This window comes from Candoia aspera, chromosome 8 (genome assembly GCF_035149785.1).
Source record: "Candoia aspera isolate rCanAsp1 chromosome 8, rCanAsp1.hap2, whole genome shotgun sequence".
NCBI classification, from domain to species: Eukaryota; Metazoa; Chordata; class Lepidosauria; order Squamata; family Boidae; genus Candoia; species Candoia aspera.
This window is the reverse complement of record NC_086160.1, coordinates 69299812-69312992: the sequence shown is the minus strand read 5'-3', so window position 1 is coordinate 69312992 and position 13181 is coordinate 69299812. Positions and strand designations below refer to the sequence as shown.

The window sequence follows — 13181 nt, the reverse complement described above, 5'->3', positions numbered from 1 at the left end:
TATATCAAGGCATATTTTCAAAGGAGGAAAATGTATGGCAAAGTACTGATTACTGCAGAGAATATGTGATCTGGTTTCTCCTGATCTGGCCAAAGGCATCATGCTTTAAATCTGTAGGTCAACATAGCTGGTTATGTTGCTATCAAACCAAACGAAACCAAACAAAAACCCTGTTAGATTTAAAACTAGGATTTTGATGTAGCAAAAACACCTCTAGATGTAGTGAACTACAACTTTCATCTTCCCAGCCTTCATGATCACGCTTGTTGGACATGGTGAAGTTGAAGTCCAATGTATCTCAGTTTGGGAAGGGCTGAGAATTGTGCATAGATCGGGAAACCGAAATTCAAATTCCAGCTCAGTCATGGGGAATCCTTGGCTAGGATCTATATCTTAGCTGTGGATCTGAGAATAAAATGGCAGATTGTATCATGGGTAGCATCACCTGAATATAAAGTAATTGATTAATTAAGAAACTTTGCCAAGCTTCACGGTTGAACTTCCATGAATCCACAAAGGTCTGCTTGCAAAACATGGGATCTGAACTACTTAAGTGCCAAGATTCGGTAGAGCTACATCCATTTGGAACCTCATAACTATTGTCCAAATGCCCCCAAACTGAGCCAAACTCTCCTACAATGGCCAATGATAGCTAGAAAAATCATGAAACCAATATCTGGCTTTGGCACACTGTTGAGGCTTATTTCAGAGCTAGAAAGAGACAGATGTAGGAGCCCTGCCAGGAAAGACAGTCAGCCAACTTCACATTCCACTATCTAATCCCAGTGCGTAACCTACTTGGCTAAACTATGCAGTTCATTTTAAAATGCCTGCTTCCCCTTTCCTCCTGCATGAGCAACGTTTACCCAGATTCATGTACATTCACACCAAGGTTGAAAGAAACAGTGTGTGCTAAACATGGGAAGAAAACAACCCCACATACCTTAAGACTGTTAAGTACAACAGCCATCGCTCCGGATAAACAATTCCCAGCAGGCTAGGAATTCTGAGCAGAGTGGAGATCTCAGCACATCTGGTGGATGCCAGATTGGGGAAGGTGCATTAAACAAATGCAATGGTCAGAACGAAATGCTTCCCTCCCCACAAAGTTCCTATAGTAAATAAATTGGGATTGGAATTAATGTGCTTGACATTCATTTGAAAGAAGGTCTTAAAACCATATGCAAGATATTTTCTTCCCCCTCCCACCCTCCAACTACCTGTTACTGAGGACCAAAACTTTCCTGATTAAGCCCCAAAATTTGAGGAATTAAGCACTATGTATAAAACAAGTAACATCACTTCCTAGTAGGACTGGTGCAAATAGTGCTACAAGTTTCTTCATCAAAAAGACCTACTTGATCATTATTAGATCTTTATTAGATCATTCAGGACAGAAGGGACTATGGTAAGCCTTGTTTTTAATTGCCCGAAGATATAGCCATTTTGTCATTGCTAGAGAATGCTTAAACAAACACTTGCTGTTCAGTTTTACAGAGTAGGTGACATCTGTTAGACTTTGTTGAAGGAGGACAGTTGCACAGTGTTTTTACATCAGGCAGAGGCTTTTGTTCACACCAACAAACTCCCTGTTTGCAGAACAAGTCCTGCTGTTAAGAACTTACAGGGAGTCTCCTTTTGGAAAAGCCATGATTAAGAGTTAAGGACCTACACAACACCTGCAGGTTTTCACAAATTAAACGGCATTGACATCTTGTGAAGAGTTCTGGGAATGGAAACAAATCACACTTCTCGGATTTGGGATTCTCTGGATCAGGGTTTTTCAAATGGTGTTCTGTGAGAAGTTGGTGAGGTTCTACTGAGCGACTAAATGCAAAAGAGAGAGAGAGAGAGAAGGAGAAGGAGTTCAGTGCAGCCAATTTTCTATCACGTAGAGCAGTGTTTCTCAACCTTGGCCACTTTAAGATGTGTAGACTTCAACTCCCAGAATTCTCCAGCCAGCACACTGAAGTCCACGCATCTTAAGGTGGCCAAGGTTGAGAAACACTGACTTAAGAGTGTTGTCCCTTGATGGGGATCCAGGAATTATTTTTTCAAACAACAGTTTCCCTGGGCTGAAAAAGTTTGCAAACCCCTGTTCTAAAACAGCTGGGGCTATGCTTCTCTGCCTCTATTGGGAAATTAATCTGAGAATTTAAATCTGAATCCCCAGGACTGAAGATCATCTTTCTGTACTGCTCACATCTTTCTTCAACTGCCCAGCTTCTGAGATTTTCTACACATTCCTCAGTTACTCAACGATCTGCAGAGCTAAAGGCTAGAAATTTCCAAAATGCTGAATTCCTGGCCAAACTGCATGCTCTACCTGTAAGAATCTCCACAGCCATTTCTGTCATCTAGAATACCTTTTCCAACCCACAATTTTTGGAATTGTTTCAGTCCCACATCCCTGGAAGGCACCCCCAGAAATGTTGTCCTAGAATAGTGTTCAAATGGAAACATCTGGAAAGTGGGCTAGAAATAGTTGCATGGTTTTTCTTGTAAGATATCCTACTTAAGATGCTGAATTAATCTTAATTATTTCAATGATGTATTAATAGCCCTCTTTATGGGCTCCAAGGCTGTGTGTCAGGCTTGTCTTTTTAATGTTTATGGTGAGGACTGAATAATACTAAGCTTTAGAAACCGACATGCATACTAAACCAAGGCCTGCAAATAACACACATTCTGCTTCTAAACCTCTTCTTTGGTTGCATTTAAATTGCAAATATATATATATAAATCAGACCCTAGCGCCTTAGCCTGATCCCAAACCAAGAGACGAGAGTTGCACGTTCCCACCTCTCCTGATGAAAGGGGCAATTTCATTCACCAGCCCTTCTCTATAAAGCCAGAATCTTGAATTAGAATGAATTATTTCATCGCGGATCTGTTTTCTGTTTATGAGGCTTTTCTTTCCAGAAAGATCTCGAGAGAAAGGAGAACTAAGAGACTCATCTGGTACCTTGGGAGCCAAACTCTTGCAGGGAAATTAGATAATTAAAGCCAATCAACAGAGAAAATAATATCAGCGATTGCCAGAGCAATAAATTAAACCCTGTCATGGCAAATGGAAACAGCCAAACAGGAATTCAAATGGAGAATGAACTTTGTGACCCTAGCGAGCTGTTCTAGCTTTGTGCTTGATCAGAACTCTATGATTAAATGCCAAGGACAGTGCATGAAACTTACTTGTACCCCCCACTAGCAAGCACAAAGGAAAACCCGTAAATTGAGTTCAGAGTGGTCAGAAGAGCTCAGCCCCTTGCTGCATTTACTCATGTCCTTACTCAGCTTCTCGCCTGACCTGTTTGAATACACACCAGCTGTGTCCTCCAGCTCAGAATTCAGCCATTTGCCCATGCCCTCCCTGGGACTTGGGCATTTCTCTTTTCTGCATTGTTCTAAACATCTGCTTTTCATGACTCCTCCTCCTCCTCCTGAGACGGCATCCAGATATTTCTGCACTCATAAAGATCCTTGATATGGGTTATTGAGGCACCAAAACCTAATGCTTTTGATACAACGGACAGATGGGGAAGACAGAAAAGCAGGAGGAAGAGGCAGAGGGGAATAAAATTGTACAGTTGGAAGGGACCTCAAGGATCACCTAGTCCAACCTTCTGCAATGTGTAAAGTAAAGGTAAAGGTTTCCCTTGACATTAAGTCCAGTCGTGTCCGACTCTAGGGGGCGGTGCTCATCTCCGTTTCAAAGCCGAAGAGCCGGCGCTTGTCCGTAGACACTTCCGTGGTCGTGTGGCCGGCATGACTAAATGGAACGCCGTTACCTTCCCGCCGAAGCGGTACCTATTGATCTACTCACGTTTGCATGTTTTCGAACTGCTAGGTTGGCAGGAGCTGGGACTAGCAACGGGAGCTCACCCCGTCACGCGGATTCGAACCGCTGACCTTCTGATCGGCAAGCTCAGCAGCTCAGTGGTTTAACCACCGCATCCCTTTTTCTGCAATGTGTAGGGAAGCCAATAAAATCATCCTTGAGAGGCTGCTGAGCAGCACAAAAACCTCCAGAGACAGAGACCCCACCACCTCCCTAGATAAGACGGTTCTATTCTTGTACAGATCTTGCCATCAGGAAGGTTTTCCTTACATTTAAACCAATCTAGGGAGCTGCAGCTCTGGTTCCTATAGCCTGGAAGAGAGTTCATCTTCCATGTAGCTCCCTTTATGTACCCGGACATGGGTAGCATGTCTGCCCTCGGTCTTTTCTCCGAATGGAACATCTCAAATTTCTTCAGTCTGTACTCCCAGGTCATGTTCTGAAGTCCCTCCAGCTTCTTCGTTCCTGTCCTTGAATCCTCTCCAACTTGTCAATAGCCTTCTGGAAATGTGCCCAGAACAAAGAAGAATTTCGATCCTCATTCCATGTGATCACATCTCAAAGGAGTTTACAAGTAAAAAAAGTGAAGACACCAGAGGACCATCCACACAACCTACTACATAGAATTCTTAACTGATAGGTCAATGAGAGCTAAGTCTACTAAGCCATTTTTCACTGGGATATCTTGCTTCATAGGCAGGGGTTTAATGTTCTGGTGGATTATCCAGAAGCCTAAGTATGATCCCTTTCTCCTACTTTTCTTTAATACTTTGGGGAAAAGTTATACCATGGAGTCCTTGGTGCTCTCTGAGCTTTGTTGTTTTCTTGCAGACGTTTCATTGCCAGACTAGGCAACATCTTCAGTGCGAACAAGGAGTGGGCCTTGCTCTCTGTTTATATACAGTGGCTTGCCCTGCTTGTGTTGGTGGGGTTGTTGTTCTCTCTTTGGGAGTTCTTTGATTGGGCTGTTGTTTGCTGCTTGGTTGATTGCCTGAGTTAATAGTTCCTTGATTAGGGTGTATTGTGCTGTTTGGTTGTTCATCTGGTGTTGAACCTAGTGTTGATTTTTGCATATCTGGCTGTTGATTGCTGGCAAGGGAGTGTCCTGGTCTTCTGGCTTTTCTATTGTCTCTTTTGAATGGTATGTAAATGTTGTTTACCTCTATGTGTCTGTTGATGGCTGCTTGGTCTGAGTGCCAGGCTTCCAGGAATTCTCCTGTGTTTTTGGATTTGGCTTGGTTTAGGATGCTCACAGTTTCCCAGTTGAAACTATGGTTGAGTCTGTCCATGTGTTATACCAGTCTACTGTTTGGTTATCATACAAGAAGAACGATTTGAGGGTGCAATGATCTGGTTTTGCAGTTCCCTTGGTATTAAAAGAATTCAGGAGTGTGGCAAACTGGGAAAACAGTCACTTCCCTTTTAGTGCAATGTAACTTTTTATGAGCAATGAACTTTTTACCTCCAATCATCAATGTTGTATTTGACCTGCTAGGTTTCATTTGGTGGTGGCTGGAATAAAAGGGAAACGTAAGGATTTCTATTCCTCCCAAAAGGAAAGTAAATCCATCTGTTTCAAATGGTACATTTCACGTCATAAAATTAATCGAAGCAGGTTTCTCCATCTTGCTCAGAAAGGAACAGTGAATTTGCCTCCTACTAAGTTGGACCACGTTTGGGACGCGGTGGCGCTGCGGGTTAAACCGCTGAGCTGTCGATCGGAAGGTCGGCGGTTCGAAACCGCGCGGCGGGGTGAGCTCCCGTTGCTCGTCCCAGCTTCTGCACACCAAGCAGTTCGAAAACATGCAAATGTGAGTAGATTAATTGGTACCGCTTCGGCGGGAAGGTAACGGCGTTCCGTGAGTCATACTGGCCACATGACCCGGAAGTGTCTATGACAACGCCGGCTCCAAGGCTTTGAAACGGAGATGAGCACCGCCCCCTAGAGTCGGACACGACTGGACTTTACGTCAAGGGAAACCTTTACCTTTACCTTAAGTTGGACCACATTGGTCCATCATGGGAACGCACTTGCTTATTTGCAAAAAAGTAGAATAATCCAAGATTACATCCTTGGGGGGCATATTGTTTATTTTTACAGAGTTAAGTTAGTTATACTCCTGGTTAGTTGTATTTTCTCTCTAAGGAATGCTGCGTTGATGTTCTGGTGATCCTTGGGGGGGGGGCAGGTCTTACCACAGTATTTTGGTGAAATTTAGTGGCTAAAAGCAGCAGAAGTAAAACCCAGACAAAAGTAATACTTCAGTGATTTCAGTGGAATGATTAAGTACACACTGAACATGCAAATTAAAATACCAGTCCAGCTTCAGTACTTCATCTCATGATGGAACTGTGCAGTGGCATCCATGGGGGTGGTCAAAATTGGCAAGATGGTGGGAATTGCATTGTGATTGAAGCCCTGCCCCAGATAGGCAGATGGGTGGATGGATGGATGGAGAGAGAGAGATACTGTATTTGAAAGCATATAACTAAAGAGAACATAGGTAAGTATATATGAAAACAGGTTCAAATAATAAAGCACGGGTGGATAAATAACAGATCTATGGTATCATCACAACTTGTTCATATGTATGTTTTTATGAGAATGTGAATACAATACATGGTGTACAGGTAGTCCTCCCTTACCAACTACTTGTTCAGCAATCATTCAAATTTACTACGGCGCAGAATAATGAGGCTTACAACCGGTCCTCGGAGTTTGCGGCCGTCACAGCATCCCTGCGGCCATGTGATCGTGATTTGGGCATTTGGCAACTGGCACACAATTAACAACAGTTGCAGCATCCCATGGTCATATGATCACCATCTGCAACTTTCATAGCTGGCTTCCAACAAGCAAAGCCAATGGGGAAGCCGGCGGCAAGTCGCGGTCACATGACATCATGCTTAAGGACTTGTGGTGATTCGCTCAACGGCAGCTGCCAGAACTGATGAACTGCCTTCATAAGTTGGGCACAGTCACATAATTTTTCACTTTATGACAGCATTGCTTAGTGATGTAGTTGCCAGTTCCAACTGCAGTCAGTAAGTGATGATTACCTGTACTATGTGTTTCTATGTATGCATATACACTTGCAATTTTAAAAATATTTGGTGTGGCTCCAGATATATCTTCAGATATACCTTCTCCACCCTGAACTATTTGAGCATGATGACTTAGAAGAAATAAGCCAAGATCTTTGGGGCAGAAATGCCGTAGCCAGGCCAAATGATGCGGGTTTCTTGCATTTCCTGTCCAAAGGCAGCCAGCGTTTCTCTTTTCCTCCAGACTGGATTTGGGTGGTAAGAACAATGCTGGAGGATACGGTCAGAGGTTAATACCAGGAAAAGAGCATTATTTGGATCCCTTGTAAGTGTCTGTATTTAAAGCAGGGTAATTGGATCCTAAAATTTTCAACTATAATCATCCTGACTTTGGGGGCCCAACATGCAGCAGCACCTCCCTGGCCTGGGCTAATTTCAAAAAATAGAGCAAGGAAGACCAGGCCGTTTGCTTTTGGATGGGAGACCACTAGGAAATCACAGGGCCGTGGACTAGACTGGGAAGTTGAAAAAAAAAATCCCAGAAGAAAGCACAGACAGGCTGCTTCCCTATGGTTGCCCAGAAAATTGCATGGACGTCTCTGTGAAGTCACAGGCTGAACCTGCAAGAGACTTTGTTGTTCTTGTTTATTCGTTTAGAGCTTCCGACTCTTCGTGACTTCATGGACCAGCCCACGCCAGAGCTTCCTGTCGGCCGTCAACACCCTGAGCTCCCCCAGGGACGAGTCTGTCACCTCTAGAATATCATCCATCCACCTTGCCCTTGGTCGGCCCCTCTTGCTTTTGCCCTCCACTCTCCCTAGCATCAGCATCGTCTCCAGGGTGTCCTGTCTTCTCATTATGTGGCCAAAGTATTTGAGTTTTGCCTTTAATATCATTCCCTCAAGTGAGCAGTCTGGCTTTATTTCCTGGAGGATGGACTGGTTGGATCTTCTGGCAGTCCAAGGCACTCTCAGGATTTTCCTCCAACACCACAGTTCAAAAGCATCTATCATCCTTCTCTCAGCCTTCCTTATGGTCCAGCTCTCGCAGCCATATGTTACTACGGGGAACACCATTGCTTTAACTATGCGGACCTTTGTTGTCAGTATGATGTCTCTGCTCTTAACTATTTTATCGAGATTTGTCATTGCTCTTCTCCCAAGGATTAAGCGTCTTCTGATTTCCTGACTGCAGTCAGCATCCGCAGTAATCTTCGCACCTAGAAATACAAAGTCTTTCACTGCTTCTACATTTTCTCCCTCTATTTGCCAGTTATCAATCAAGCTGGTTGCCATAATCTTGGTTTTTTTGAGGTTTAGCTGCAAGCCAGCTTTTGCACTTTCTTCTTTCACCTTCATCATAAGGCTCCTCAGTTCCTCTTCGCTTTCAGCCATCAAAGTGGTATCATCTGCATATCTGAGATTGTTAATATCTCTTCCAGTGATTTTAAATCCAGCCTTGGATTCCTCAAGCCCAGCTTGTGGCATGATGTGTTCTGCGTACAAGTTGAATAGGTAGGGTGAGAGTATACAGCCCTGCCGTACTCCTTTCCCAATCTTAAACCAGTCCGTTGTTCCGTGGTTTGTTCTTACTGTTGCTACTTGGTTGTTATACAGATTCTTCAGGAGGCAGACAAGATGACTTGGTATCCCCATACCGCTAAGAACTTGCCACAATTTGTTATGGTCCACACAGTCAAAGGCTTTAGAATAGTCAATAAAACAAAAATAGATGTTTTTCTGAAACTCCCTGGCTTTTTCCATTATCCAGCGGATATTGGCAATTTGGTCCCTAGTTCCTCTGCCTTTTCTAAACCCAGCTTGTACACATGGCAATTCTCGCTCCATGAATTACTGAAGTCTACCTTGCAGAATCTTGAGCATTACCTTACTGGCATGTGAAATGAGTGCTACTGTTCGATAGTTTGAACATTCTTTAGTGTTTCCTTTTTGGTATGGGAATATAAGTTGATTTTTTCCAATCTGATGGCCATTCTTGTGTTTTCCAAATTCGTTGGCATATAGCATGCATTACCTTGACAGCATCATCTCTCAAGATTTTGAACAGTTCAGCTGGGATGCCATCGTCTCCTGCTGCCTTGTTATTAGCAATGCTTCTTAAGGTCCATTCAACCTCACTCTTCAGGATGTCTGGCTCTAGCTCACTGACCGCACCGTCAAAGCTATCCCCGATATTGTTCTCCTTCCTATACAGGTCTTCTGTATATTCTTGCCACCTTTTCTTGATCTCTTCTTCTTCTGTTAGGTCCTTGCCATCTTTTTTTTGATCATACCCATTTTGGCCTAGAATTTACCTAAAATGTTTCTAATTTTCTGGAAGAGGTCTCTTGTCCTTCCTATTCTATTGTCTTCTTCCACTTCCGCGCATTGCTTGTTTAAAAATAATTCCTTATCTCTTCTGGCTAACCTCTGGAATTTTGCATGTAATTGGGCATATCTCCCCCTATCACTGTTGCCTTTTGCTTTCCTTCTTTCTTGGGCTACTTCTAGTGTCTCAGCAGACAGCCATTTTGCCTTCTTGGTTTTCTTTCTTTGGGATGTATTTTGTTGCCGCGTCCTGAACAATGTTGCGGACTTCTGTCCAGAGTTCTTCCAGGACCCTATCTACTAAGTCCAGTCCCTTAAATCTATTCTTCACCTCCACTGCATAATCCTTAGGAATATTAGTGAGCTCATATCTAGCTGATCTGTGGGTCTTCCCTAATCTCTTTAGTCTGATCCTAAATTGTGCAAGAAGAAGTTCGTGATCTGAACTACAGTCAGCTCCAGGCCTTGTTTTTACCGACTGTACAGATGTCCGCCACCTTTGGCTGCAAAGGATGATTTCGGTGTTGTCCATCTGGTGAAGTCCATGTATAAAGCCGTCTCTTAGGTTGTTCGAAGAGAGTGTTTGTTATGCAGAGTGAATTGTCTTGGCAAAATTCTATCAGCCTATGTCCTGCTTCGTTTTGTTCTCCCAGGCCATACTTACCTGTAATTCGAGGTGTCATTTGACTGCCCACCTTAGCATTCCAGTCTCCTGTGATGAAAATAACATCTCTTTTAGGCGTGTTCTCCAGTAGGTGCTGCAGATCCTCATAGAACCGCTCTACTTCAGCTTCTTCAGCATCTGTGGTTGGGGCGTATATTTGGATCACTGTGATGTTAGATGGCTTGCCCTGAATGGGCAAGAGACTTGCCCTGATGGCTTGCAAGAGACTTTACCCTTTTTTTTCCTACTTGTAAAATGTTTGAACTGGGCGGTGCTGAGTGATTGATTAACATCTACAATTGTGAAACTACCAAACTAAGCTGTTGTGCTCGTTTTCTCGACTTTACCTGGCCAGCAAACCTTGCCAGAGTGCATTGGAGTCAGGCGACTAAGGAAGTCAAACACATAAATAAATTGTACATGATATTTCCTTGGGGCCCACCTAAACCGCCGGGGGTCGGTGCCTACCCTGTGCCCCGTCCTCACGTGCTGACTCAGCCACCCACGACGGGGTTCATCTCTTTTGCTAAACGAATACGCTCTCCCTGGGTTACGGTGCCCCGGAGCTGGTTCGCACCACCCCCTTAACCCTCCAAGAGGCCACCAGACACAGGCGAGCTGCGTGAATCATGTCCGGGCGCAGATCTCACGTGCACCCGCCAGGCAGTCAAGGTTGCCCTGCTTTGCTCCTTGAGAAACGCCAGCTTGTGCAAGAGATGCACACAACCCCCCTACCTCTGCCTTGCAAGGGATGCACGCGACTGCTTGCCGCCCCGACAGGCACACCAGGGGCTAGCGCAGAATGCGGCTTTTCTCAAGGTGTTCCAACGGGCGCAGGCACCCTAAACAAAACCACACGAAAAAAGTCAGCAGATAAGCCGCTACACTCTCTCCCCCACTCCCGCTCCCGGCGGCTTCCACAAGCCTGCGCAACCACAGCGCAACGCGGAAGGCGCGCCGGAGATTCTCCCGGGCGCGCGCGCGCGCGCGCGCGCGCCGCCTCCTGCCCGGCGCTGGCTGCAAACTTGGCTGGCGCGCGGGCCATTGAGATGCAAATCCTGCCGGCGGGAGCCAATCCGCCGTCCGGCCGCCCGAGGCGGGATTACCTGGACGGAGGGCGGCCTGCCCGCTCCGCCCGCGCTCCCGTCCCGCTTGGCTCCCCGCGGGCGAGCCCGGGGCCCTCCTCTTCCCCGCCGCGCGATCCCCCCGCGGCGGCTGCAAAGCGGGGCGAGACGGCCGCCCCTTGAGCCGCCGGAGCATCGTGGCCGCAGCCGCGCCGCCGCCGGCCTGGCGCCTTGCGGGATGCGAAGAAAGTGCTGAACTTGGGCTGCTGCGGAAAGAGGGCGGCCCGCGCGCCCCGGACGGACCGGTGAGTGGCGTCGCCTGGGATGCGCCGGCTCTCGCTTCCCGGGGCCGGAGCGGAGGAAGGAAGGAAAAGCGGCGCGCTGGAGCTTTGCTTTCCCCGCTTCTCCTGTGCCTTCTCTCCTCCCCTCTTCAGTTCGCTCCCTGCTTCAACTTTGCGGCCTCTTCTTCCTCTCCTTTTCTTCTTCCTCCTCCTCCTCCCCCCCCCCCCGCCTTTTCCTTTGCCCAACCCGACCTTTCCCACCCCGCTAACACGGACCTCGACGGCAGCGCCCGCTGCGGGTGCAGCAGAGGAGAAGGACAGGGTTTTCCTTGGGACTCTCTCACCTTCTCCATTTCTGCTCACTTGGCTTAAGGCTGTACTTTCAGCCCCGGGTCTAGGTCTCTACGGAGGTGCCCCCGGTTGGTCTTCCTGTTGCAGCAGAGCTGGCTCGGACACGGTAGGAGGAGGGCTTGGGGCAAAACATCAGAAGTCTGGGGGCCAACAGGTTTTACTAAAAAGCAGCTCAGTTAGTCGGAAAAGGTGCTGCCAGACTCCTGATTTGCGGGGGGGGGGCTCTCTCTGAGTAATTCATCATCTGGAGGGCATATCTTTTTCTTTTTCCGCGTGCTCTCCTTTTCTGCAATGTAAAAGGAGCTCATAAAAGTCGCCAAGCAGAGCTCTTGATTCCTGCAAGATTTCTTTTCCGGTGCAGGATCTTTGTCAAAGGAAACAAAAAACGAACTGTCACCAACCCTAAAAATGTTGACCTGCTATCTCTTATTTTGTTTGCTTGCTTGTTTGCTGGCTTGTTTTAGCTTTTAAAAATGGGTGCTATTTAATGAGAAGATGCAGATTGAATGTATTCCCCATGCCCCTTTGGGCAGCCCAAATGTGACCATTTTTTTATTTTAGTAGATACTGAAAAATATAGTAGGAAAAAAAAAGGTTTTTTTTTAAGTGGGAAAAGGTTTACAGGCATTGACAAATGGACCTTTAAAATTGCATCCAATGTAGCAAAGATGGCAGAATGAAAAAGAAGGAAGAGGCTGCTAGAACGGTTTTTTGAACCGTCCTGTGGTATGAACTGTCCTGGGCAGGGGTTCAGCCAGGTGAACCCCAAGTTCCTTATAGTCTATGATTCTAAGGCTTTAACAATATGTAGGATAATAAACCTTCTCAGAGGTGAGAGAGCTATTAAATGGGCGGGACGGTGTGTCTAGCATGCGTCCAGGCTGCAGATGGCATGACATGCTACATGCCTGCTGCAGGTGCCAAACCTGGATTAGAATTGGAGGCATGGACTTTAGCACAGCGGGAGCATGTTCAGCTGGGCGCACCCCCTCTCATCCTTTCTCAAGCTGTTACCCGCTAGATGGGTTGGACAAGGCAGTGTGCTGCCTTGGCTGGAGTGGTGGGAAGAGCAGCCCTGCCATACTCTGCGTTTGAGATACGGCACCGTTTTTTATTGCCTAATCTGTTGGGCTTGGAAACGGGATGTTCATTCCATCTCGGCCCAGCTATAAAGCTTTGAAAGTGGCCCCTGGACAAGTGCTTCATCCTGAGGATGACCATCTTGTGAGATTGTCATGGCGGGGAAAAAAAAGAGAACTAGATTTATGTATTTATTAGATAGTTATTCCAGCTTCAGTTCAGGAGCTCAAGATAATGTAGCATAGCATGCCTTCCTCTCCTTTTCCCCCAGAACAACAATCTGGGGAGGTTGGTTGGGCTGACAGAGAGAATGGTCCAGAGTCACCCAGGAGACTTCTGTGGGTAAGGGAGGACTAGAACTGGGTCCCCCCACTCCTAGTCCACGCTGTCTTATGGGCAGAGAAGGAAGGACTGTCCCAAAGGATCCCAGGGAACGTCCATGGCTGAAGATGGACTAGCACTAGATCTCCCCAGTGCAACCCCTTTACTACTGCACCACAATGGTTCTTTTATGTATAGATGTATATGTAA

At 46.2% G+C, this 13181-nt stretch overlaps 2 protein-coding genes across 3 annotated transcripts in view; one reads left to right on the top strand and one right to left on the bottom strand.

Moving 5' to 3' along the window:
- The window catches only part of SHROOM3 (shroom family member 3), a 138494-nt gene that overhangs the window by 60778 nt on the left and 64535 nt on the right, over positions 1–13181 (top strand). Inside the window, exon 1 of one of the 2 annotated variants that reach the window (XM_063310358.1) lies at positions 11169–11243. The exons of the other annotated variant lie outside the window; for it this stretch is intronic. The gene's annotated coding sequence lies outside the window, so the exon portion shown is untranslated. Of the gene's footprint in view, positions 1–11168; positions 11244–13181 lie in introns of those variants that run through there. 2 annotated transcript variants of the gene reach the window in all.
- Positions 6750–11572, bottom strand: LOC134502401 (uncharacterized). The gene is made up of 3 exons (XM_063310739.1): positions 11564–11572; positions 10981–11366; positions 6750–7128 (listed from the first exon to the last, which is right to left on the bottom strand). Exons 1-3 carry the CDS (start codon positions 11570–11572, stop codon positions 6801–6803), a joined length of 723 nt encoding a protein of 240 aa, XP_063166809.1. The 3' UTR covers positions 6750–6800.